Source organism: Nyctereutes procyonoides, unplaced genomic scaffold (assembly GCF_905146905.1).
Source record: "Nyctereutes procyonoides isolate TBG_1078 unplaced genomic scaffold, NYPRO_anot_genome, whole genome shotgun sequence".
NCBI classification, from domain to species: Eukaryota; Metazoa; Chordata; class Mammalia; order Carnivora; family Canidae; genus Nyctereutes; species Nyctereutes procyonoides.
This window is the reverse complement of record NW_026575120.1, coordinates 31982530-32008623: the sequence shown is the minus strand read 5'-3', so window position 1 is coordinate 32008623 and position 26094 is coordinate 31982530. Positions and strand designations below refer to the sequence as shown.

Here is a 26094-nt window from a genome sequence, read left to right as displayed (position 1 = left end):
CTGTCAGACCAATCAAAACACACAACCTTAAATTTTGGAGCCCTCTACCAAAGAGCAACAGCCTTTCCCTTCAATCAAACACTCTCCTAGTTCTTTTCAGAGTTTGAACAAGGTCCAGAGTCTAAAACAGTTGATTCTAGTCGTTTTCTCCAGTTTATTGGTTGTTTCACTGAAAAGACGGAACCCTATGAAGTTCTACCGTGTCATTAGGCATGATGTCACTTTGACTTAACCAGAATTTAAAACTACTATACACCAACAGCACTATCAAAAGGGTGAAAAGACAACACAGAGAGAGAAAAATATTTGCAAATCAAAATTTAGTAAGGTTTTAATACCTAGAATATATAAAGAAGTCCTACAACTCAACAACAGAAAATGTCAGTACCAAAGGACTCAAATAGACCTATCTCCAAATAAGACACACAAATGATAAGTATATGAAATGATTCTGATCATTAATCAGTAGGGAAATGTAAATCAAAACCACAGTAAGATATCACTTCACATCACAAGAATGGCTATTATCCAAAAAAGGAATGTAAGTGTTGCAGAGGATGGAGGATATGGAGAAATCTGACCCTGATACATTGCTGGTGGGATACAGCAGATAAAGTGGTGCAGCCAGTGCAGAAAAGAGTTTGGTAGTTCCTCAAAGAGTTAAAAACATAGAATCACCAAATGATCTAACAATTCCAGTTCTAGGTATATGCCCAGGAGAACTGAAAATGGGACTCAGCATATACTTGTTCACAGCAGTGTTATTCATAAGAGTGGAACAGTGGCTCTGTCCATCACAGATGAATGAATAAAATGCACTGTGTCTGTAAAATAGAGTATTATTTGACCATTAAATCAGAATGAAATTCTGATGCTGTAAACAATGATAATCCTTGAAAATACAAAATAAAATAAACCAGACAAAAAGGTCAAATTATACACACATATATATATATGTAGGTAATTCTACTTATATGATTTATATATGTATATACATATAAAAATTATACTAATATGGGTTATCTACAATAGACAAATTCAGAAGGATAGAAAGCGAAATAGAAGTTACCGAGGGCAGGAAGGGTGAAATGAATTACTGCTTATGAGTAGAGTTTCTATTTAAGATGATGAAAAATATTTTGGGAATAGTAGTGATGGTTACACAACATTATAATTGTACCTAAAGTCATGAAATTGTAGGCCTAAAAATGATTAAAATGGGGAGCTCCTGGATGGCTCAGTGGTTTTATATCCGACTCTGATTTCACTTCAGATCTTGATCTCAGGGTTGTGAAACGGAGCCCCAAGTTGGGCTCCGAGCTGGGCATGGAGCCTGCCTAAGAACTCCCTCTCCCTCTCCACTTCTGTCCCCCTTAACCAGGTACTCTGTTTTTCTTAAAAAAAAAAAAAAAAAAAAAAAAAGGAGGGGGGGTTAAAATGGTAAAATTTACATTGTGTACATTTTTACCATAATAAGAAAAATATTCAGAGTTTGTAAAGCATAGTAGAGTCAACCCCAATGAATTAAAGAAAGTCAATTAACTACCAAAGTTTCTCAAGTGAAACAGAAAACATGAAGAGTCTTATAGATAAAACTTTAGGAAAACTGAATCCAGAGTCAAAATTTTCCCACAAAGAAAAGCACAAGTTCTGATTGCTATTATATATTCAAGAAAAAAAAATGATTCCAATCTTACACAAACTCTTTCAGAGAACTGTAAAAGGTAGCACTCTCTAATTCATTTTATGAAGCTCACATAACTCTAGAGGAAACTTATAAGAGTAGTATAAAAGGGATGCCTGGGTGGCTCAGCAGTTGAGCATCTGCCTTTGGCTCAGGGTGTGATCCCAGAGTCCTGGGATCAAGTCCCACATCAGGCTCCTCACAGGGAGCCTGCTTCTCCCTCTGCTCATGTCTCTGCCTCTCTGTCTCTCATGAATAAATAATATCTTAAAAAAAAAAGTAGTCTAAAAAAGGATAATCACAAAGCAGCAGGAAGATGGCACTGGAGTATGAGGACTCGAGGTTCACCTTGTCCCGTGAACCCATAATAATATGAAATCATCCTAAATAGCCCAGAATATGACCTGAAGACTTGACAGAACAAACTCCACAACTAAAGGGAGAGAAGGTGCCATACTGAAGAAGGTAGTAAGTGTGGAGATGTGACTTAGGGGAGAAACAGATTATGGCCGCTGCGGAGGGGAGAGAGCCATGGTCACAGAGAAGGGTGAGAGGACTAAAGAGGGAAAGGGAGAAGATGAGCAGCCTGGGTAGCTCAGCGGTTTAGCACTGACTTTGGCCCAGGGCATGATCCTGGAGACCCAGGATGGAGTCCCACATCGGGCTCCCTGCAGGGAGCCTGCTTCTCCCTCTGCCTGTGTCTCCTACTCTTTCTCTCTCTCTGCGTCTCTCATGAATAAATAAAATCTTTTTAAAAAAGAAGAAGAAGGATAGGGGTAGAGAGAGAGAGGCATACACACAAGGGAATACACAAGAACATTTCCATCAAGCCACTGGCTTAGAAAACAAGAAGAGCTGAATTTCATGAGTTCTTGCAACCAGCGGGGCTTAAAGCATGGAGTTTTAAAGGTCAGTGGGCTTGTCTGTGATAGAGCCCTGAGGGCACTGTGCTGCTCCTGGAGAGAAGGCAGGCAAACCACCCAGAAGCACAGTGTGGAGTGATCTTAAGAGTGCCTGAGGCACACACTGGGGAGGTTTATTTGTTCCTCTCAGAGGATCCCTGAGAGGCAGAGTCCAGAGACACTTCTCTAGAACAAAAGAACTGTCTGGTGCCATTTCCCTCCCCCCACTCCTCAGCATAAACACAGAGCCAAATGTAGAAAAGCAGCACACAGTACCAACACTGGCTGCCTAAACTTGCTTACATCAAGCACAACCTCCTGCACTCTGATAGAACTGCCCTTCTCAGTCACAACTCCCTCAGTCCCAGGGTGGCCGGCCCCTCCCCCTCAGAAGAACAGCACAAAGCTCATGCCTCCTGACCAGAGTTTTGCAGGGCCTCTGTTCTGGTAGAGGTGGTAACAGGTCTCATTTCACAAGCAGACCAAAGCACATCCAGTTAAAACTCACCATACTCAGGCCAAGGACCAAATACTGCCCATGGCAGGCAAGGAGACAGGCCTGAAGGACAGAGCAGTCAGAACATAAGAACAGACCACATGCAGTACACACCAGAGATACTTTCTGAAGCACTAGGCCCTGGGAACTGCATGATCTCTCCCTCATAAGGCCATTACTTTCAGTAGAAGCAGGAGACATAACTGAACTTTCCTAACACAGAAAAAGAGGCAGAGACCTAGACAAAGTATGAGAACAAAGGAATTTATCCCAAATAAGCGAACAAGATAAGGCCAGGGCCTGAGATCTAAATGAAATAAATATAAGCAACATGCCTGATAGAGAATTTAAAACAAGATCGTAAGGACATTCACATGCTTAAGAAAAGAACAGAAGGCATCAGTGAGAACCTTACCACAGAGATAAAAAGAGTTAAAAAAGAATCAATCAGAGACAAAGAGTGTAATAAACAAGGTTAGAAACATGCTTAATTAATGCAATGAACAGCAGGCTGTATAAGTAGAATAAATGAATGACCTAGAAGACAAAGTAATGGAAATTACTCAAGGTGAACAAAAGAGAAAAAGAATTATGGAACATGAGAACAAATTTAGGGAACTCAGTGACTCCATCAAACATAGTAACACTCCTATTACAGGAGTCACAGAAGAGGAAGAGAGAAAAGGGGGCAGAAAATTTATCTGAGGAAATAATAGTTGAAAACTTCCCTAATTTGGAAAAGGAAATAGACATCCAGATTCAGGAGGCACAAGAACCCCCATCAAAATCAACAACAGCAGGCCAATTCCAAGGCATGCTGCAATTGAATTTTCAAAATATAGTGACAAAAGAATCTCAAAAGTGGCAAAACAAAAGAGGTCCTTAACTTACAAGAGAAGACCCATAAGGCTAGCTAGAGATCTCTAACAGAAACCTGGCAAGCCAGAAGAGAGTAGCATGATATATTCAAAGTGCTGAATGAGAAAAATCCACAGCCAAGAATATTCAGCAAGGTATCATTTAGAATAGGAAAAATAAAGAATTTATCTCCAAACAAAAACTAAAGGAGTTCCTGACCACTAAACCAGCACTACATGAAATACTGAAGGGGATTCTTTGGGAAGGGGACACTAAAGTGACAGAATAAAAGCAGCAAACACAAAAGCAGCAACAATGAATATTTCTGTAAAAATCATTCCAGGAGGGACCCCTGGGTGACTCAGTGGTTGAGCATCTGCCTTTGGCTCAGGTCATGATCCCAGGGTCCTGGGATTGAGTGCCGCTTTAGGCTCCTCACAGGGAGCCTGCTTCTCCCTCTGCCTATATGTCTCTGCCTCCCTCTCTATAATTAATAAATAAATAAACAAACCAAAAATCAGTCCAGGAAGTCACACACAAAAAGGATATAAAATATAGTAACATATACCTGAAATGTGAGGAAGAGAAGAGAAAAAAATGGGTTCAAACTTGAACTTAATACAGACTGCTGCATGGAGAAAAGGTTATATACACAAACCTAATGGCAACTATTTATTAAAAACCACTAACAGACATGCAAAGAATAAAGAGAAAGAATTCCAAATATATCACTAAAGAAAATCAACAGAACACGAAAGAGAAGAAAGGATCTGAGAAAATCTCCAGGAACGACCACAAAACAAGTAATAAAATGGCACTAAGTGCATATCTATCAATAATTACTTTGAATGTAAGTGGAATAAACACTCCAATCAAAAGATATAGGGTGGGGCACCCTAGTGGCATAGTCAGTTAAGTAACTGAACCTTGGTTTTGGCTCTGGTGGGGGAGATCCAACCGCATGTGGGGCTCCATGCTTAGCCTGCAGAATCTCCCTTGAGTTTCTCTCTCCCTCTTTCTCTGTTCCTCCTCCACTCTCCATTCACTCACTCTTTCTCTTTCTAAATTACTTTTGGAAAAGACACAAGGTGACAGAATGGATTAAAAAAAAATAAAAACAAAACAAAAAAAGACCCATTTATGCTGCCTAAAAGAGACTCATTTTAGGCCTAAAGACACCTCCAGATTGAAAGTGAGGAGATAGAGAAACAATTATCATGCAAATACAAGTCAAAAGAAGGCTAGAGCAGCAATACTTATATGGGACAAACTAGACTTTATAACAAAGACTGTAACGAGACAAAGAAGAGCACTATATAATAATAAAGGGGATAAATCAACAAGAAGATATAGAAATCATAAATATTTATGCATCTAACACAGGACTACCCAAATATATAAAACAATAAACATAAACTCATCGATAACAATAATAGTAGGGGACTTTATCATCCCACTTACATCAATGGACAGGTCATCTAAACAGAAAAACAATCAATGAAACCAGGAGCTGATTCTTTGAAACACTTAATAAAATTGATCAACCTCTATCTAGATTTATGAAAAAGAAAAGAGAAAGAACCCAAATAAATATCACAAATGAGGAGAGGAGAAATAACAACCAACATCACAGAAATACAAACAATTATAAGAGAATATTATGAGGAATTATATGCCAACAAATTGGACAATTTGGAAGAAATGGATCAATTCCTAGAAACAGAAATTACCAAAACTGAAATAGGAAGAACAGAAAATGAACAGACTGATAACCAGCAATGAAAATGATTCAGTAATCAAAAAACTCTCAACAAACAAAAGTCCAGGAACAGATGGCTTCACGGGTGAATTCTACCAATCATTTAAAGAGTTAACACCTATTCATCTCAAACTGTTCCAAAAAACAGAAGAGGAAGGAAAATTTTCAAATTCATTCTATGAGGCCAGCATTACCCTGGATAGTAAAACCAGATAAAGACACCACACAAAAAAGAGAACTACAGGCCAATAGCTGTAGATTAGATGCAAAAATCCTCAATAAAATACTAGCAAACTGAATCCAACAATACCTAAAGAAAAATCCACCTCAATCAAGTGGGATTTATTCCTGGGATGCAAGCATGCCTCAATATTCACAAATCAATCAATGTGATACACCACATCACCAAGAGAAAGGATCACTTCAACAGATTCAGAAAAAGCATTTGACTAAGTATAACAACCGTTCTCAATAAAAACCTTCAATGAACTAGGTCTAGAGGGAACATACCTCAACCTAATTAAGGCCTTATATGAAAAACCCATAGGGAACATCATACTCAATAGTGAAAAACAGAGTTTTCCTATAAGGTCAGGAAAAGACAATGATGTCCACTCTTGCCACTTTTATTCAACATCATACTGGAAGTCATAGGCACAGTAATCAGACAACAAAAAGAAATAAAAGGCATCCAAACTGGTGAGGAAGCAGCTTTCACTATTTGCAGATGACATAATACTTACAGAAAACCCTAAGGATTCCACCAAAAACGTACTAGAACTGAATTCAGTAAAGTCACAGGATACAAAATCAATGTACAGAAATTTGTTGCATTTCTATATAATAATGAAACAGCAGAAAAAGTGAAATTAAGAAAACAATTCCATTTACAATTGCACCAAAAATAATACCTAAGAATAAACTTAACCAAAGAGGTGAAACATCTGTATTCTGAAAACTATAAAAAACTGATAAAAGAGGGACACCTGGGTGGCTCAGCAGCTGAGCATTTCCCTTTGGCTCAGGGCATGATCCCAGTCCCAGGATTGAGTCCCATACTGGGCTACCTACATGGAGCCTGCTTCTCCCTGTGCCCATGCCTCTGCCTCTCTCTGTGTGTCTCTCATGAATAAATAAAATCCTTGAAAAAAAATAAAAGAAACTGAAGATATAACAGTTGGCTACACATGGAAGCAATCTACAGATTTAATGCAATCCCTATCAAAATACCAAAGTATTTTTCACAGAGCTAGAACAAAAAAATCCTAAAATCCATAATCCTATGTATGGAACCATAAAAGACCCCAAATAGCAAAAGTAATCTTGAAAATAAGAAACAAAACTAGAGGTATCACAATTCTAGACCTTAAGTTATATTACGAAGCTGTACCAATCATAAAACTATAAAACTATGGTACTGGCACAAAACAAAAAAAAACAAAACAAAAAAACAACAAAAACAAAACACCTAGATAAATGAAACAGAATAGAAAACCCAGAAATTAACCCACAACTATATGGTTAATTAATCTTCAACAAAGCAGGAAAGAATATCCAGTGAGAAAAAAGACCATCTCTTCAACAAATGGTGTTGGGAAAACTAGACAGCTATGTGCAAAAGAATGAAAACTGGCCCGCTTTTTACACCATAAACAAAAATAAACTCAAAATGGATTAAAGACCTAATGTGAGACCGGAAACCATAAAAAATCCTAGAAGGCAGTACAGGCAGTAATTTCTCTGACATCAACCCCAACAATATTTTTCTAAGGTATGTCTCCTGAGGCAAAGAAAACAAAAGCAAAAATAAATTACTGAGATTACATCATAATAAAAAGCTTGTGTACATCAGAGCAAACAATCAACAAAACTGAAAGGCAATGTAGGGAATGGGAGAAGATATTTGTAAACAACATACCTGATACAGGGTTAGTATCCAAAATATACGAACTCAATACTAAAAAAAAAAAAATCCAATTAAAAAATGGGCAGAAGAGATGAACAGACATTTCTCCAAAGAAGACATACAGATAGCCAACAGACACATGAAAAGATGCTCCATGTCACTCATCATCAGGGAAACAGACATCAATATCACAATAAGATATTATTTCACACCTATCAGAATGGCTAAAATCAAAACCACAAGTGTTGATGAGGATGTAGAGGAAAAAGGAACATTTGTGCTCTGTTGGTGGGAACAGCTAACTATGGAACACCGTATGGAGGTTGTTTAAAAATTTTAAAACAGAATTACCCTATGATCCAGTAATTCTACTATTGGATATTTACCCAAACAAGTCAAAAACATTAATTTGAAAGGATACATGGAACCCTACATTTACTGCAGCATTATTTACAATAGCCAAATTATAGAAGCAGCCCAAGTGTCCATCAATCAACAAATGGATAAAGAAGAGGTGGTGTGTACACATGTACAGACACACACACAAACACGAAAAATTACTCAGCCATAAAAAGAATGAAGCTTGCCATTTGCAATAACATGGATGGGATCTGGAGATTATAATGCTAAGTGAAAGAAGTCAGAGGAAGACAAATTATCATATGATTTCACTTGTGAAATTTAAGAAAACAAATGAAGAAAAAAAAAGGCAAACCAAAAAACAGACTCAACTATAGAGAACAAACTGATGGCTACCAGAAAGAGATGAGTAGGGGGTGGGTGAAATAGCTGATAAATATTAAAGAGTATACTTATCATGATGAGCACTGAATAATGTATAGAAATGCTGAATCACTATATTGTACACCTGAAACTAATATAACACAGTATGTTAACTATACTGGAATTAAAATTTTTAAATGAAAAAAAAAATTCCCTGCAGAACATCCTGCCTATTGTTTTCCTGCTAAAAGATCTCTTGGCATTAATATCAAGACTCAACAGCACGGTATTGGTGTAATAACAAACTGATCGATGGAACAGAAAGCCCAAAAATAAACCCAGACATACGTGGACAACTGATACTTGACAAAGGCAGTGCAGTAGAAAGGATGGCTTTTTCGACAGCAGTGGTGGAAAAATTAAATATCCACAAGTAAAATGAACTTGGATCCATAACTCATATCACACATGAAAATTAACTCAAAATGGATCATAGATCTAAATGTAAAACTTAAAGCTTGGAAACTTCAAGAGGAAAACATGTTAGGTAAAGATTTCTTAGATACCAACCAAAAGAAAAATTCATAAAAGATAAGTTGGACTTCACTAAAAAAGGAATTGGGGCTCCTTAGAGAAATAACCAAGGCTGGTACAGTAAAAGTAGAAGATAAGCCTAGAAACTATCTGGTTCTCCAAAAAGTTATAAGTATTCAACAATCAATAGGTGTGTGTCAAAGGACAAGATTTCAACTTGAAGGGGTTTCTACTGCCCAAATTGGAACAATGTGGTTATCAAAATAATGAAAGGAATAGTTTATAATATAAAAAAATTTCACATGCCCACAGTAATAAATGGAAAGTCTCATTCATACAGTAGTACAGTATCAGCTAATAAGTTGAGAGTGACAGAAAAATCACCATTTTGCAACATCACAATAATAAATGATGAAGGGAAGAATCAGCAGTGGATGCTATCTACAGTTTTTGGGAACAGAACACTGACAGAGACCCAAAGCATCTCACAGGAAGTTATTAATTACAAAGGGGGAAAAGTGGAGAAATCTGGCAGTTCAAACAAGTGATGAAAGCCAAACAACAGCAATGGGACAAGAGGACATCATGGTTTCCTAATGTAAAGCACTGAAGGGGACGCATTACTTTTGCCAAAAATGATGAATAAGGAGAGAAATCAAACATTAAGTTTGAAAAAACAACATTTGACAGAAATAATTATTAACTACCTCAAGGAACTGGGATAACTAGGAGTGGCCAGTAAGAAGCTGAGACAGTGCTCAAGAATATAACAGCAGCAGATGTGATAAATATGACACAAAATAGCCACTACTGCTAAGGCTAGGACAGAGTACCCAAGGAAGAATTTTCCCTTCAGAGCTCAATAGTCAGACCTTGTTAGAAAAGATAACAGCCATCACTCACACTTTGGTGCTGTACCAGTGGGATTTGCTGGAAATTCACCCTCTGGAACTTGTCCACAAATCTATTCCATAATACGTGCTGGCAATCTGTGTCCTGGATTTCCCCCACCATCAAAGGGGGTGAAAAAGCTGCTGTGAAGGACATTATTGTGACAACTGACAAAATTTGAATATAGATCATGTAATTATATAATAGCACTGTACTAATGTCAAATTCCCTTAATTTAATTATACTGCAGTTATGGGGATTATCCTTGCATATATCAAAACTCATCAAACAGTACATTTAAATATGTGCAGCTTACTGTATGTTAATCTTATCTCAGTAAAGCTAAAAAATAAACAAATAACCTTTTATTTTTTTTAATTTTTATTTATTTATGATAGGCACACAGTGGGAAAGAGAGAGAGAGAGAGGCAGAGACACAGGCAGAGGGAGAAGCAGGCTCCATGCACCGGGAGCCCGACGTGGGATTCGATCCCAGGTCTCCAGGATCGCGCCCTGGGCCAAAGGCAGGTGCCAAACCACTGCGCCACCCAGGGATCCCAACAAATAACCTTTTAAAAAAGAGAATCTATGTTTGGGGCTAAGGGTCATATCTACACTCCTCCCAAATAAGTAAAAAAAAAAAAAAAAAAAATATATATATATATATATATATATATATATATATATATATCACCAAGCATTCCAAAGTGAGAAATAAAATGCAACAAAATCTAGTATCCTTAAGAAGGGCTCATAGGAACAATACTTTTCAAGTTCTTATATGTGGTCTTTATGCTTAAACATCAGTTGGCTGGATGTGTGCCTCAATTCACATTTTTTTTCTATGAAAAATCTTAAAAATCTTTACTCCAGTCTTCCAGATTTAAGTACTAATGCTGGAGAGTCTAATGATAATCTGGCATTCTTTCCACCTAAGTGATGTAGTCTTTTTGTGTAGGTGCCCAAAGTATTTTTTTTTTCTTTAAAAGCCCTAGAACACATTTCAGTGGTGGCTGTTGTTTCAATTTTCCTAAGCACATGATGAACCCTTATAATATAGATGTTCATCTTTTAACAGCATTTTGTTTTGTTCCTGTTTCTTTTTTCAGGCCAGGCACTTTTATTAATGTCCATATACTTATGTGCACATGCATATAAGATCTTCTTGTCACTTTATGAATTTCTTTCAGCTCTTGATTTGTTTTCACTTGTCTTTTTCCAACATTTTTTTCTTTTGTGGTACTTTCTAGAGTGTCCACTCATTCAAGAACTTTCTGGTTTATCTTCATTTCTGAAATATTTCTCATTCATTCCTCAAGTCTTGTCAGTTTTTCATGATCTCCTATAACATAGGAGCTCATTTACAAACTTCTCTAATTCAGTTTATATTGTTTTTTTCATAACATACTATTTTATTTTTCCAGCTTATTTTGTAGAAATCATATCTGTGCTTTAAGACAAAGTATACTGCTATCTTCACTTCTTTAGATCTGTTATTCAGAGGACTACTGTCCTTTTTCTTATACTATCTTCCAATGACATAAAATTACAATACCTTCTAGAAACCTTATTATATAGTTGGATGGCTTTTCCTATACTTTTAAGTTTCCTATGTAAGATTTGTAAACAGACTGAGATAGCTTTCCTAGATTCAGAGTTCAAAGGTTTCCTCTTACATTGTTACCACAAAGTATTCAAACCTAAGGTACTTAAGTGTGACCACTTCCCTAATACTTTTCTGAGATCTGCCTCCTGCAGTGCCCCCTCCCACATGTATCTGTGTCTTTTCTCCTCTTTACCCTTAAGTTCCTACTCTCATCAGCTTTTATTTGCAGCAGTTTCTTTTCAGTGTGGGGCTCTGTTCGCTTCCTGAATATTTCTAAGAATCTGAGGAACCAGGCTGTCCCTGCTCCCTCATACTTTCCTGTGGCAAACGATCTCATTTCAGACCCTATTAGAAGTTTGTGGACGACATTTTGAATAGCACTCCCTAAAATACTTTGCTTTTTTTCAGAGAGTGCTGAGTGGCACTGTAAGAAGGCAGACAGGTATCACTATAAATGTACAATTTCCAGTAGCAAGTGGGCTTCAACAAGATCTGCAGTCATACTACATTTTACTGGGAAATGCAATCCACTTTGCACACACGTAGACAAAAACCCTCTGTGTGTGTGGGGGGGGGTCTGTGTGTATATAGCTACTCTTACCTTCTCTCCTGTTCATAACAAAATGTCTCTCCTTCTATTCAAAGTCCCCAATCTCTCCATTTATGCCTTGGATCAATCAATCCTGCTTTCTCAGAACACCTCACAAATCCCTTCTTTGGTATATTTGATAGTTCGTTTGACTGAACTCTTCTTTCATAAAACAAACGTGCTTAAGCCTTTCCCGTTTACATAACTCCATTTCTCTCTCCAACTACTGCATAATTCCTTTAAATTTCTCTAGAGTTGTTCTAACATCTCTTTACTTCTACCTATTGTATAACCCCAACAGAGTTTCCCCTACTACTTCTCCATCAAAATATGCTTTGCACAACTGTCATGTTTCCAACACTAAAATGTTTTTGGCCTCTCTTATTTGACCTTGCGTGAATGCGACACTGTGAACCACCACTTTGTTAATACTTTCTTTGCTTGGCTTCCATGACACTACATTTTCCTGGTTTTCTCCTACCTCTTCTCAGTGTCCTTTCTAGGTTTCCATCCTACACACCCATAACATATCCGGATTCCTAAGGCCTTGTCCTAGGTGATCTCCTCACTCTAATCTCTAGAGTAGAAAAGAAAGAAACAGAGGGAGGACAACAGGACACCAAAAAGGAAAGATCAGAGAAATGGAATGGAAGCCTTAATACCAAAAGATGGGTGTGGAAATGAGCTGAGGTTAGTAAAAGTAAGTTAAGGCACGTGACACACAAGTCAAGTCTAGAAGATGAGGAACAGAAGAAACATAAATCAACATGCACCAGTACAAAAGGCAGATACTAACATCATGTGCTATAGGCTCTTCTCCTGGTTATCCTTAATGTTGAATACAGACAAGAGATCCCAGAAAGACAATTCATTCATAAGGAAGATAAAATAAAGATCTTCCAGTAGTTATAACTCCCAATTACTACATATGACATTTTTCTTTTAAATTTGTTTTTTTTTTAAGATTTTATTTATTCGTGAGAGACCGACAGAGAGAGAGAGAGAGAGAGAGAGAGAGAGAGAGAGAGAGGCAGAGACAAAGGCAGATGGAGAAGCAAGCTCCATGCAGAGAAGCAGGCTCCATGCAGGGAGGCCTGACGTCGGACTGGATCCCGGGTCTCCAGTATAGCTCCCTGGGCCGAAGGTGGCGCTAAACCGCTGAGCCACCCAGGAGTCCCACTTTTAAATTTATTGTAGGGCAGCCAGGGTGCTGGCTTTTATTTTTAAAATCTTTTAAAAATAAAAATAAAAATAAATAAATTTATTGTATTGTGACCAGAGTACCTATGGACAACGTGTTTTAGAAGAAATTAGAACAAAGTTCTTTGAAGAATCCTGTATTTTTACAACTTAGAAGAGGATTTAAAAACCATTTTTGAAAGACGAGGTAAACACGGAAAAACACTGAGGCAATTCAGCTGACAGTTATGTTCACATGTTGTTTTAAACACATGCACCTATGTATATATTATGTGCATATACTACAGTACTAGAGTACCCTGTATATAACAAATCACATATGCAAGACATTCTGAAAGAACAAAATCAGGGTAAAATATTTTTAAATGTTTTGCTAGTCATGATAGCTTCATACCACTATCCTCTAATGGTCCAAGATGTAATATACATTTAAGGCATAGTTCATCATTAATTCAGAGGATGTAAATTTCAAAGAGGGTTTTTGGTAATTTTGAAACTTTTAGGCACGTATTAGATTTGGTTAGAAAATCACTTGCGTTAACCTCACAATAAGACTGATAAAGAGCCTAAGAAGTATCAGTTCTACCACTCTAATGCTGTTAGCTTACAAATTAGTATTATCTTTATCATAGCTAAAAAAATGAGACTTCAAAGATTCAAATAATTTAGGGCTGGTTGGAAAATCGTGACTCCATCAACTCCATATACCTGATAAAATAAAAAAAAAAAAAAACAATGGAACAGCAACAATTACAGCTTTCCATAGAATAGAGATCTTGCGGCTAATCTCCCACTGACTGCATATTCAGGTGCCAGGAAATGACAAGTATCTATCCCTCTACATAACACTAAAGAAGTCATCAGATATGAAGAGCCCTGAGGAGCTTTCCATATTTTCCTAAACTTGGGGGGAGCTATTAGCATCCAACCTTGATGACAGACTTAAATACAACTCTCTATGCTATTAATTGGAGTTAGGGATCACTTTTTATAATTATTACACATACCCTACAACCTATAACTTAGGGACTCTCCAGGCTGCTGAAACTGAAGGGCTTTCATGAGTGGCTTCCATATGGGAAGCCCTAGGAACTGAGATCCCAGGGTTTTATGTCCGGGTCCTGATAATGGCCTACCATGATCTTCAAATTTTCAGTCATTTTGGTTAAAAACAGAGTCTACAACCCATAAGCCAACTTATCCAAGAACATGTAAACTATATTACAATACGTATGTATGTGTATGCACGAGCAAGCTAGGGGTGGATTGGAGGGGGGAGTGTCACAATAGGGTCTGCAGTATAGAAATCCTATTACTTCCCTGGCAGCTGTGTACAGTTTGACAGCTTGTGCAGCACAAGGGACTACTTAATTTAAGAGGGCAAATGGGGATTAATATGCATTCCACTTCCTAAGGCATGTAATCCTTGGTACTACAGGTGATAAGTGAACATATATTCCTCAGACAAAGTAACTTTTAGACTTACAGCAGCCTCAATTCCCCCACTCTTAGAATGCTTTGTATACTATATGTGAAATGCAGCCATTTGACATGCTTATTAATGACAATCTATTTATCAAAGTACTTTAACTTAAATTCTAATGTTTTCCCCTCAACTCAATAAATTATGTTACCTCGTAATGTGGGACACATATATCCCATTTTGGAGACTACTGGTCTACTATGTACTTGAAAATGCAGGAGTAAATTTGAAAAAGGGGTCAAGGTTTTAGGAAGAAATGTATGGCTCATGCAAGTAGGTTGATAGTTTAACTTGGTGAGATCTCTAAGAAAAATCAGACAAAAATCAAGAGATCTGGGACACCTGGGTGGCTCAGCAGTTGAGCGTCTGCCTTTGGCGCAGGGCGTGATCCTGGAGTCCCAGGATCGAGTCCCACATTGGGCTCCCCACCAGGAGCCTGCTTCTCCCTCTGCCTGTGTCTCTGCCTCTTTCTGTGTCTCTTGTGAATGAATAAACAAAATCTTAAAAAAAAAAAAAAAATCTAGAGATCTAAGAACCAAATTACCCACATGTGAGCATATTAAAAAAGTGCAAAGCAGTGTAATAATAGTATTTGACATCAATTTTCTACCAGGACAGAGTAACCAGTACCAAGACAAGTTTGCCTATCATGTGCAACTACATGTAACTGGGATAAATATATGAGGCAACTATCTTTGGGCATTGAACAATAGGCAATGAGGACTGTGATTCCCTGAAGAAAAAAGGGAAATTCAGGAGGTAAACCCTAATAGGTCTTGATTCTCTACCTGGGGACTATCTCTCAGCCACAATTCAGGGAACTAGAGCTTAAGTAGAACAGCTTAAAAAGCCAGAGAATTTGGGGCTTGAAGCAAATTAAGCACTGGAGAGAAGAGAGCTGCAAAGAGTGAGGGTGCCAGTAGTCTCTCTAGGGCTTCTCCAAGGCCTTCGCTGAAGGCTAACATGCAGGTGCACAGCAAGACTTTGGGATGCTTACCAGAGAACAGCTGCTAAGGGATGGAGAAAAGCAAAGATACTAGAGGCCCAGCAGGAAGAAAGAGAAAACAAATTTTTAAGAAGTAGTCTTAAACTCGACCATACTAATAATTACTCAACATGTAAATGAATTAAACCATTAAAAGCAAAAATTTACAGGTTGGATAAAAAAGCAAGACACCACTATTCACTATTTACAAGAGACCTACTTTAAATAGAAAGGTTAAAAGTAAAAGAACGGGAAAAATATACCATTCAAGTAGAGGTAAGAAGACTGGTGTAGCTGTATTAATGTAAAAACAATGTAGACTTCATGAAACAGTAGTACAAGAGATAAACAACATTTCATAGTGTTAAAAAGGGCAGGCAATTAATCAATAAGATAAGGCTTCAATTAATCAATAAGATAAGGCTTCAAAATATCTGTAGCAAAAACTAACCAGGAGTAAAGGAATGAAAAGGTAAGTCAACAATCATGATTGAAGATTTTAACATTCTTCTCTCTCTGTAACTGATAGAACGAGTAGACCGAAAAGAAAAAGAAAAAGAAAAAGAAAAAGAAAAAGAAAACCAAACCAATAAAATCAACATTTTTACAACACTATCAACCAACTTCACCTAACATTTACAGAATACTACACGGAACTGTAGATAGAATTTAATTTCTTTTTATATACACACAAATGGTCACCAAGATAGACAATATGTTAGGACATAAAATGTCTCAATAACTTTGAAAGATCTACGTCTTGGCTCAGGAAGTGATCCCAGGATCCTGGGATCAGGTCCCACATTGGGCTCCCTGCATGGAGCTTGCTTCTCTCTCTGCCTTAGTCTCTCTGTCTCTCTCATGAATAAATAAATAAATACTCTAAGGGAAAAAAAAAAAAGATTTATGTCTTACAGGTTTTTTTTTTTTTACTAAAATGGAATAAGCTATCCAGAAAATCCCCATGTATCTTTAATACATTTCTAAGCAACCCAAAAGAAATCACAAGAAAAAATTTAAAATATTTTAATAGAATGTTAATTAAAACAATTTATTTGAGGTGGCAACATATGCTTAGCGAGAAAATTATACCTTTAAAAAAAGCAGAGACAAACAATAAATAAAATTAACAAAGCCAAAAGTTAGTTGGTAAGCCCTCAAAATTAGCAAGAAAAAGAATACACATTACAAATAGAAACAAAAGAGGTCTGGGACATTGCTCAGGCCCTGAAAACATTAAAAGGGTTTGGGGAATACTGTGAACAAACATATACTAAAAATGTACCAATTAGAGGAAACAGAAAATTTTCTTCAAACAATTTACCAAAATGGATTCATGAAGAAATATAAAATTTGAATCACCCTGTATCAAGACACTGAATCCCTAATCAAAAATCTTCTCATAAAGAAAGCTCTAAGCACAGATGGATTCACCAAATTCTGTCAAGTTTTAAAGAACTAATACTAATTTTACAAAATGTCTTTCAGAAAATTAGATGGAACACTACACATTTGAGGCCAGTTTTACCTTGATACTAAAATCAGATAAAGATATGAGAAAACCATCACCAATATTCCTCAGAAACATAAAAGTCCTCAAAATATTAGCAAATCAAGTCCAGAAATACACATAAAGGTGACCAAGTACAGCATATCCTCAGAATGCAAGATAAGTTTAACATCTAAAAGTCAACGTAATTTACCACATTAAGAGAAAAAAGGAGAAAACCCACATGATCATTTTAATAGGTACAGAAAATGCATTTGACAAAATTCATCATCCAAAACGATTAAAATACCCAGCAGACTAGGAATAGAAAAGATCTTAATTTTGATAATAGGCATCTGTAAAAAGCTCATAGATCTAACATATAAATGGTGAGCAACTAACATCATCTTCCTAAGATCAAGAATAAGGCAAGGATGCCATTTCTCATTTAATAGTGAAATTAAACTTCTACTCAATATTGTACTGGAGGTCCTACCTAGCACAGTAAGGGGAAAAAAATGACAAGTTAATTAGGAATTGAAAGAAAAGTTAAAACTACCTACCTGTAAGCAATAAGGATAGTCTACATAGAAAATCTTAAGGAATACACAAAAAAAACGACTAAGATTTAATCACTGAATTTAGCAAGATAATGGGATAAAATCAATATACAAGAGTTGATTATATTTCAACTAGCAACAGTTGGAAATGATATTTTTAAAAACACCAATATCATTAAGCAACATTATCATAAAATAATTTGGAATATAAACTTCACAAATATTGTACAAGACTAATATGATAAAATAGTAATGAGAGATATTAAAGAACTAAATAAACAGGAAATAAAAGGTTTATAGGTAGGAATAGTCAATATTGTTAAATCATTCTCCCCAAAGTGGTATCTGGATTTAATGCAATTCCTATCAAAATCATAGCAGACTTTCAAGTAGAGATTAACAAGCTGATTCTAAAATTTATGAAGAATTGCAAATGACTTCAAAGAACAAAACAATTTTGAAAAAGAACAAAACTGTCCAATTCAAAATTTACTTTAAAAGCTACAGCAATACAAAAACACTTTATTACTGAATAGATCAACAGAACAGAAAAATATAAAAATAAAATTTTTTTTAAATTTTTTTATTTAGTTATGATAGTCACGGAGAGAGAGAGAGGCAGAGACACAGGCAGAGGGAAAAGCAGGCTCCATGCACCGGAAGCCCGACGTGGGATTCGATCCCGGGTCTCCAGGATCGCGCCCTGGGCCAAAGGCAGGCGCCAAACCGCTGCGCCACCCAGGGATCCCAAAAATTTATGTTCAACTAATTTTTTTTTTTACAAAAATGCCAAAGTGATATAAGGGAAAGTACTCTCTTCAATAAATAGTACTTTAACATATGATTGAAAACATGAACCTCAACCCTTATACAAACTTGCTCAAAATAGATTACAGATCTAAATACAATGACTGAAACTATAAAGATACTGAAAAGAAAATCTTGGTAAACTTGGGGTAGGCAAAGAACTATTAGAACACAAAAATTAGGGGGATCCCTGGGTGGCTCAGCGGTTTAGCGCCTACCTTCTGCCCAGGGTGTGATCCTGGAGTCCCAGGATCAAGTCCCACATCGGGCTTCCTGCATGGAGCCCGCTTCTCCCTCTGCCTGTGTCTCTGCCTCTCTCTGTGTCTCTCATGAATAAATAAATAAAATATTTACACACACACACACACACACACACACACACACACACACGAGGATCCCTGGGTAGCTCAGCGGTTCAGCACCTGCCTTTGGCCCAGGGCGTGATCCTGGGGGTTCCGGATCGAGTCCCACATCTGGCTCCCTGCATGGAGCCTGCTTCTTCCTCTGCCTGTGTCTCTGCCTGCCTCTCTCTCTCTCTCTCTCTCTCTTTCATGAATGAATAAATTTAAAAAATCTTAAAAAAAAAACACACACACAAAAATTACTAAGTATAAAAGAAAAAATGGATAAATCAGACAATCAAAAACTAAAACTTCAGCTCTTCAAAAGACACCATTAAGAAAATGAACAGGCAAGCTATAGGAGTTAAATATGTATAAAACTGTATCTAACAAAGGACCAGGATATAGATCACATATAAAGAATATTTACTTCTCAATAATGTAACCAATTACTTAAGTTTAAAAATCTGCAAAAGACAAACTGAAATTATACCAAAAAGCTGTAATAGCTAATAAGCACAAGAAAAGACTCTCATCATTATTCATCGGGGAAATGAAAATTAAAACCATGAGACTCACCTTTGCACATCCTAGAATGACTAAAATTAAAGACTAATGACACCCAAACTGGCAAAGATATGAAACTGGAACTCTCATGCATCGCTGGAGGGAATGCAAAACAGTACAACCAGTATAAATATACATTTATGACGCAAAGAAGAAATTCCAATTTTTAGTATTTACCCAAGGAAATGATAACATACTATATAAACACTTGTCTACAAATATTTGTAACAGTTTTATTCCTAATAGCCACAAATTGAAAACAACAGTATGATTTCCATTAACAAGGTGAATATTGTATATAGAACTGTTTGTATATAAAACTGGTAGACAATATGGATCAATCTTAAATACTATTAATTCTTTGACATTGTATCTTGTACTCACAAGGTGATTACACTTCTCACCAAGAACCCAAAGTAATCAAATCCCAAAATCGACAGTTACATTTTACAGACTGCCAGTTAGTAAAGAAGTCTAAAAAAAAAATTGATGGGTTATTTTTTACTCTTCTCTGGATAAATAATGTGACCCTTTTCAAGGGTATGCTCAATACTCTTTTAAAAACAGCTTAGAGTTTGCTACTCTTTTGCTGAATACACTACAAAATATTGTACAATGTTGTACCATTTCTCCAAGATCAGTTTGTTTTCTGACTTCAGGTACCTATAATGTACCTAAAGAAAATGTTTTCTAAGTCCTTCCCTCTTTCCTGGATATAACTGCACACTAAGAAAATGGCAGTCATACCTGAGGTAGCTCATCCAACTTTAGCATGTGGTCACTCATCCTCATTCCTTCCAACTGGCAGGCAGCCTTATCAAAGGACAGTTTTGACCCATGTTCTCAATGGGGTCTTGGTAGTTACTGTAATTGTATCTGAGCATTTATAAATTATAATACATTATTTTTCATTATAAATTAGCTTTATTTCTTTTGCATAAAAACATATTTTAGAAGATTTTCTATGAATTCCAATTAGGGTAACAGAGAACACCAAAAATGGTTTATAGAAATATCAGGTTTGATAATGCTGAAAACTATTATTCTATACCCTGAATTTTGGTCTTAATTTCCTAAGGAATCCTCCTATGATCAATTTTGTTTTGGAATATAACGTGGCTTGAGCTAACGAAACACTAGAATTTAATATTATACTCTAGAATTCTAAAACTATGCCAAGTTGGGCTCTCTGGAGGGCTAGGCCTAGAAATCTAATTTTTTTTTAAGATTATATTTCTTTATTTGAGAGAGAGAATGAGCAGGGAGGAGAGGCAGAGGGAGAGGGAAAAGTAGGCTCCCTTCTCAGAAGGGAGCCTGCCTTTGGGGCTCTGGATCCTGGGATCCCAGGACTGTGAGATAACAACCTGAGTGGAAAGTAGACAACACTTAACCAAATGAGTCATTCAGATACCCCCAAAAATCTAATAAGTATACCAGTGCCTCTAGTAGAGCTAAAATTTGAAAACCACTATCTAAAAGGGGCAAGTATAACTGCAACATGATTGTGGCCTCAACAAAACTTGTTTTGTTTGGCCTAAAGAATGGGCCTGTGTGCGTGTGTGTGTGTGTGTGTGTGTATGTTTTAATTTACTTGCCATTATCTAATACTAGAGAAAGCTCACACAAAAATCTGGGCTTCAGACTTCTGGTTAAAAGAAATACAATATATTTTACATATATATATATATATCCTTCAATACTGGCCCTCTCTGAGGGCACCTGGGTGGCTCAGCGATTGAGCATCTGCCTTTGGCTCAAGTCATGATCCAGGTCCTGGGATAGAGTCCCACATCCAGCTCCCTGCAGGGAGCCTGCTTCTCCCTCTGCCTGTGTCTCTGCCTCTCTGTTTCTCTCATGAATAAATAAATAAAATCTTTAAAAAAAATAAATACTGGCCCTCTCTTCTCTTACATGACAATCTGCAAGAGCTGAGTTTGCTGCCCACCTCCCTTTCACTCCTCACCTTTCCTTATTATTTTACCCCCAAGCTCATAGTTCTCCAACTCAGATAACTAGCTTAGCTCCTGTAGGTATTATATAGTTTGATCCATGATGGCTGTACCCACAAGTTCATTAGGAGAACAGAGATGATGAAATGAACCCTATTTATTTATGAAATGTGCTGGCTAAAGTTTTATCTCAGCTAGTATTAGAGTAAGTTCACAAGGAGAGAGAGGAAGAACATATTCAAGTTAATAAGATTCAGGATAGGTAGTATTTTTAATTTATAGAAAATGACCCTCTTTTTTAACAGTGTATTTAAAGAATCATTTGTTAGAGACTCTTTCTCAGTATAAAACAAAACCATTACCTTACAATTTATATGCTTTCTTGAATTCTTGCTGGTAATACAAACACCAAGATAAAATATATTTAGACTAGAATCGCATAGAACATTTTGAGAAATCTGGAACTTAAAACCTGTCTCAGAGTTTACTTTCGGAGCTTTTATTCCCCTGTTCTCATTCATTCAGGTCTGGACGTCATGGCCAGGCACACGATAAACCTTAATTCTAGATTTACGCAAAATTCAGATCCCGATTGGCTACTAGCCTATTTAACAAATTAAAATGCAAATAAAAGAGACCTTAGACTGTGTCTAAACATTAAGAACTAAGATTTGTTTCACCTGTACTGAATTTCCAACAGGTGGGCCACATGAGAGAAAACAAGAGTGAAGATCTGAGACTTCAGCCTATTTGCAAGCTAGCTTACCATGGTAGAAGGCAGACTCATGGGTGAGAGACCGGGGACGTTTATTAGCTACTCACAATAATAACGTAGGCCAAAGCTAACATAAACCGAAGCATCAACATTTTTGCTCTCCTTCCCGGAACCCCAGTTCCCACCAGGCAAGGTCAAAGGGCCAGCTGACACCTGCACAGGCAATGGATTGTGTTACACCAGAAGAAACCTAAGCTTAGAGCACCCCAATCTTGTATCGTGGGTACGAAGCATGCCTGTCTTTAACTCCAGTGGACATCACACTGGACCACACGCATGCCTGCTCTCTGCTCTGGTGGAAGATACTATCTCTATCTTCCAAGGCTCATCCTTATACAAACATCTTTCAAAAACAGAAACAAAGGGCTGTCACAGTACCTCCCTGGCACGACCTGCAGAAACTGAGAGACCGCTGGAAAACTGGCTCCCCAGGCCAGATACTGTTCCAAACACAGAATCAAATGAAGAGTCTAACACTACTGTCTATTTATAGCATCAATTTCATATACCCCTTAACATAGGCTCAATTACTTAATCAGCATTTTATCTCAAACTTAATCAACCAGACCCTCTGAAAGCATACATCAAAAACGAATCACTCCCGTTTCTAATTACCTTCTACTTTTAAAAAGGAGGCGCTCCCGTACTGGCAAAGTCACAATTTACAGTCCTCATTCTCCTAGGATGATTACTGCGCTTACTTTGACTGACTTTTTAAAGGTCTCAAACCTGTTAACGCTAGCAATGGGAACTACCTGTCAAAAGTCTCATTACCCAGGAACAAATGCACCACCGAAGAGAACAGCAACTTCCACATTACCCACTGTCGTCTACAAAATACAAGAAAATCCTGCGGGCCGCCCCCCCCCCCCCAGAAAAATCACTCCCTTCTATTTCTCTTTACCCTTTACCGTTGCGAAAGAAAACCTTCCAATGCAAACACACACACACACACACACACACACACACACACACACACCCAAAATACCGTCTCTCCAGGTCCCTTTGTCCCGAGCAGAAGGGAGAGACATGGGGGGGGGGGGACGCGTTAAAGAACCCGAAACACACGTGCAGGACATAAAACAGCATCCGGATCTGCCACGCGTCTCCCCGAAGAAAAGTCCCCGTCGCTTCGTCCTCACCCACCGCCCACCGCCCACCACCCCCGGCTCAAATAACGCGGGTCCGAACCGGGTGCTTAGGGCCCTACGGACCGGGACAAAGCTCCGGGGGAGGCAGAGGGCAGAGCAGTTAACCGGATGCCGCGGGCCAAGCAGCCGCGAGCTACACAGCGCAGCCCGCTCCAGCCGAGGTTTTCCAAAGTGCGGGGCGCGCTCCTCCAGCCCCGGAGGAGAATGCGGAGCCGCCGCCGCCAAGTCCTCGGCGCCCGGGGAAGTTGCTCGCGGGGCGCGCGGCCGGCCGCACCGCGCGCGGGCCCTCCCTGTCGCCGCCGCCGACGCGGACCCTCCTCCTCGCCCCTCCCCCGCCGCGCACCCCCGGCGGCGGCGACGTGACAGCGGGTCGCGCCGCACCAGGGCGCTCGCCTCCTCCCCCCGGAGGGGGGGCCGCTCCTCGGGCTCCTCGGGCTCCTCAGGCTCCCCTCCCCCCCCCGCGCGCCCACCTTGGCCGCCTCTCACCTTGGGTGGCGAACGGCGAAGAGCCGCTGACCGGCGAGCCGGGGGCGGGGACGGGCGGCGGGGTCTCGGCCGAGCCCAGCATGGGCGCGGGCAGCATGAGGTAGCGCTGGGGCGCGGGCAGGCAGCGCTGGCAGAAGGAGTGCAGGCAGGGCAGCAGCTTGGGCGCCCGGCTCTGGATGTTCTGGTGGCACACGGCGCAAGTGTCCAACAGGTTGAGCCGGGCCGCCTCGCCTCCCCGCTCCGAGTCGGGGCCCTGCCGACTCTCGGCCTCGTTCTCCCCGCTCGGCGCCGCCAGGGGCCCCCCGGCGGCCGCCGCCGAAGCCGCCGAAGCCGCCGAAGCCGCCGAAGCCGCCGCCGCCGTCGCCGCCTTCTCCACAGCCACCTCCATTGTCCTGCCCCCGCCGCCGCCGCCGCCGCCGCCGCCGCCGAAGGGGGAGCACGGTCCCCGCCTGCCGCCGCCCCCGACGACCTCCTCCTCCGCCGCCGCCTCCTTCTCCGCCTCCTCCTCCTCACAGGCCGTTAGGATGACCCGCGGGAGACGGAGGGACGGAGGGCGGGCCGGGCCGGGCCGAGGAAGCCTCCTCAGGCCCCGGGGATCCGCCTCCCGGGTGGCGCTGCCGGAAGAAGCGGGTCTGTCAGCGGGAACCGTTCCTCGCACCGGGAAGGCTGCGCCCCGTCCGCTTCGCCAACCGCCTCGGCGCTCGTCGAAGGCGCCCAGCCCGCCCTCGCCTCCCCGCCTTTCTCTCCGGCCCCCCCACCCCGCCAGCGCCGGCCCCCCTCAGGCCCCGCCCCGGCCCTCCCTCCCCCAGCAACTGAGGCGACGGCGAGGAGCGCGCCGCCCAATAGCCGCCGCGCCAGGCCAGGGGGCGGGGCCTGCCCAAGCCCGCGAGGCTCTGCCGGCCGCGGCGGGAGGCTGGGAGGTGGGAAGGCGCTTGCCCAGCCCCGCCCCCTCCCCAGCCGCGGCCTCTGATTGGGCCTTGCTGTGCGTTGCGCTCCTCTAGGAAGATTGAGGGATCATCTGTTAGTGACAGACCGACTAATTCGGTCCGCCCGCGTTAGCCCCGCCCACGGGGGGCGGAGCTCCGCCGCCGGGCGCTCAGCGCGGTTAATTAAGTAACTTGCTTGCCGAAGTCTCGTTTTCCTGCTGAGGATCGGGGTCCCCGTAGGCGGGGTGAATACGGCGGGAGGGTCAAAGGATGACCAAGTGGATGGAGACTGTGAAGAGCGAGCAAGCGAGGAATTTTATAGGTGGAGAAACGTGTGGATGGGACATCGCGGGGGCAGCGTGGGCTTGCCGCCCGAGTTCGCTCCTCGCTCTCCTGAGTGATGGGACCTGATGCGGAAGGACGGATGTTCTCTTGCGCCTTGGAAGTGCTTAAAGACTTCCACCACCACCCCCAGTGAAAAAAAAAAAAGGTGAAATCGATTTTTAAAGTCGGCGATTTGCTTTTTAAATGAGGAGAGATAGTTCTGTCTCCGAGAGACTAATAGGTTAAGATTGCCAGAAAGTGTTCTTTATTGCATAAACAGGACAACAGTTGGAGAAACAAATGAATTGTCAGGCCTTACGGATGTCCAAGTAATTCCTTCAATGACTTTTTTCATCCCCCACCCCCACCCTCATCCCACCTCCCACCCCCCCTCGCAAGGTGCACATGCTTCCAGGTAGAAGGTACACACGTGTTTTTTGGTCAGGTTTGATCTGGTTGGTAGTGAAATGAAACACAGGCCCAGCAAAGGTAGGTGGAGGCAAGCTTTTAATGGGACGCGCTCTCAGGCAAGGCAGCGCAGCCCGGGAAGTCGCACCCAAAGGGAGTACCTGCGAGCTTTTTTTCTTTTTTTTTTTAAGATTTTATTTATTTATTCATGGGAGAGAGAGGCGCAGAGACACAGGCAGAGGGAGAAGCAGGCTCCACGCACGGAGCGCGACATGGGACTCCATCCCCGGTCTTCAGGATCATGCCCGGGGTCTCCAGGATCACCGACCCACCCCCGGGCCTCCAAGATCACCCCCTGGGTCTCCAGGATCATACCCGGGATCTCCAGGATCATGCGTGGGGTCTCCAGGATCACACCCCTCCCCCACCCCCTGTCTCCAAGATCACCCCCTGGGTCTCCAGGATCATACCCGGGGTCTCCAGGATCATGCGTGGGGTCTCCAGGATCACACCCCTCCCCCACCCCCTGTCTCCAGGATCACGCCCTGCGGAAGGCAGCGCTAAACTGCTGAGCCACCGGGGCTGCCCACAGGCGAGCTTTTTAAGGGGAGGGGTAAGAGGCTGTGTCCCAATGGGGTGATAGGTATTAGGGCCTGTTACTGGTGGAATCGGTATGGGGCCATAACTGCTTATGC

The 26094-nt window shown here is 40.5% G+C and overlaps 1 protein-coding gene across 2 annotated transcripts in view; it reads right to left on the bottom strand.

The window, feature by feature from the left end:
- The window catches only part of TRIM24 (tripartite motif containing 24), a 98766-nt gene extending 74306 nt beyond the window's left edge, over window positions 1–24460 (bottom strand). For both annotated transcript variants that reach the window (XM_055335010.1, XM_055335011.1), the window contains exon 1: window positions 23742–24460. In XM_055335010.1, coding sequence (XP_055190985.1) covers window positions 23742–24129 — 388 coding nt within the window. In that variant the 5' untranslated portion in view covers window positions 24130–24460. The remainder of the gene's footprint in view (window positions 1–23741) is intronic.
- Between the last annotated feature and the right edge of the window lie 1634 nt (window positions 24461–26094).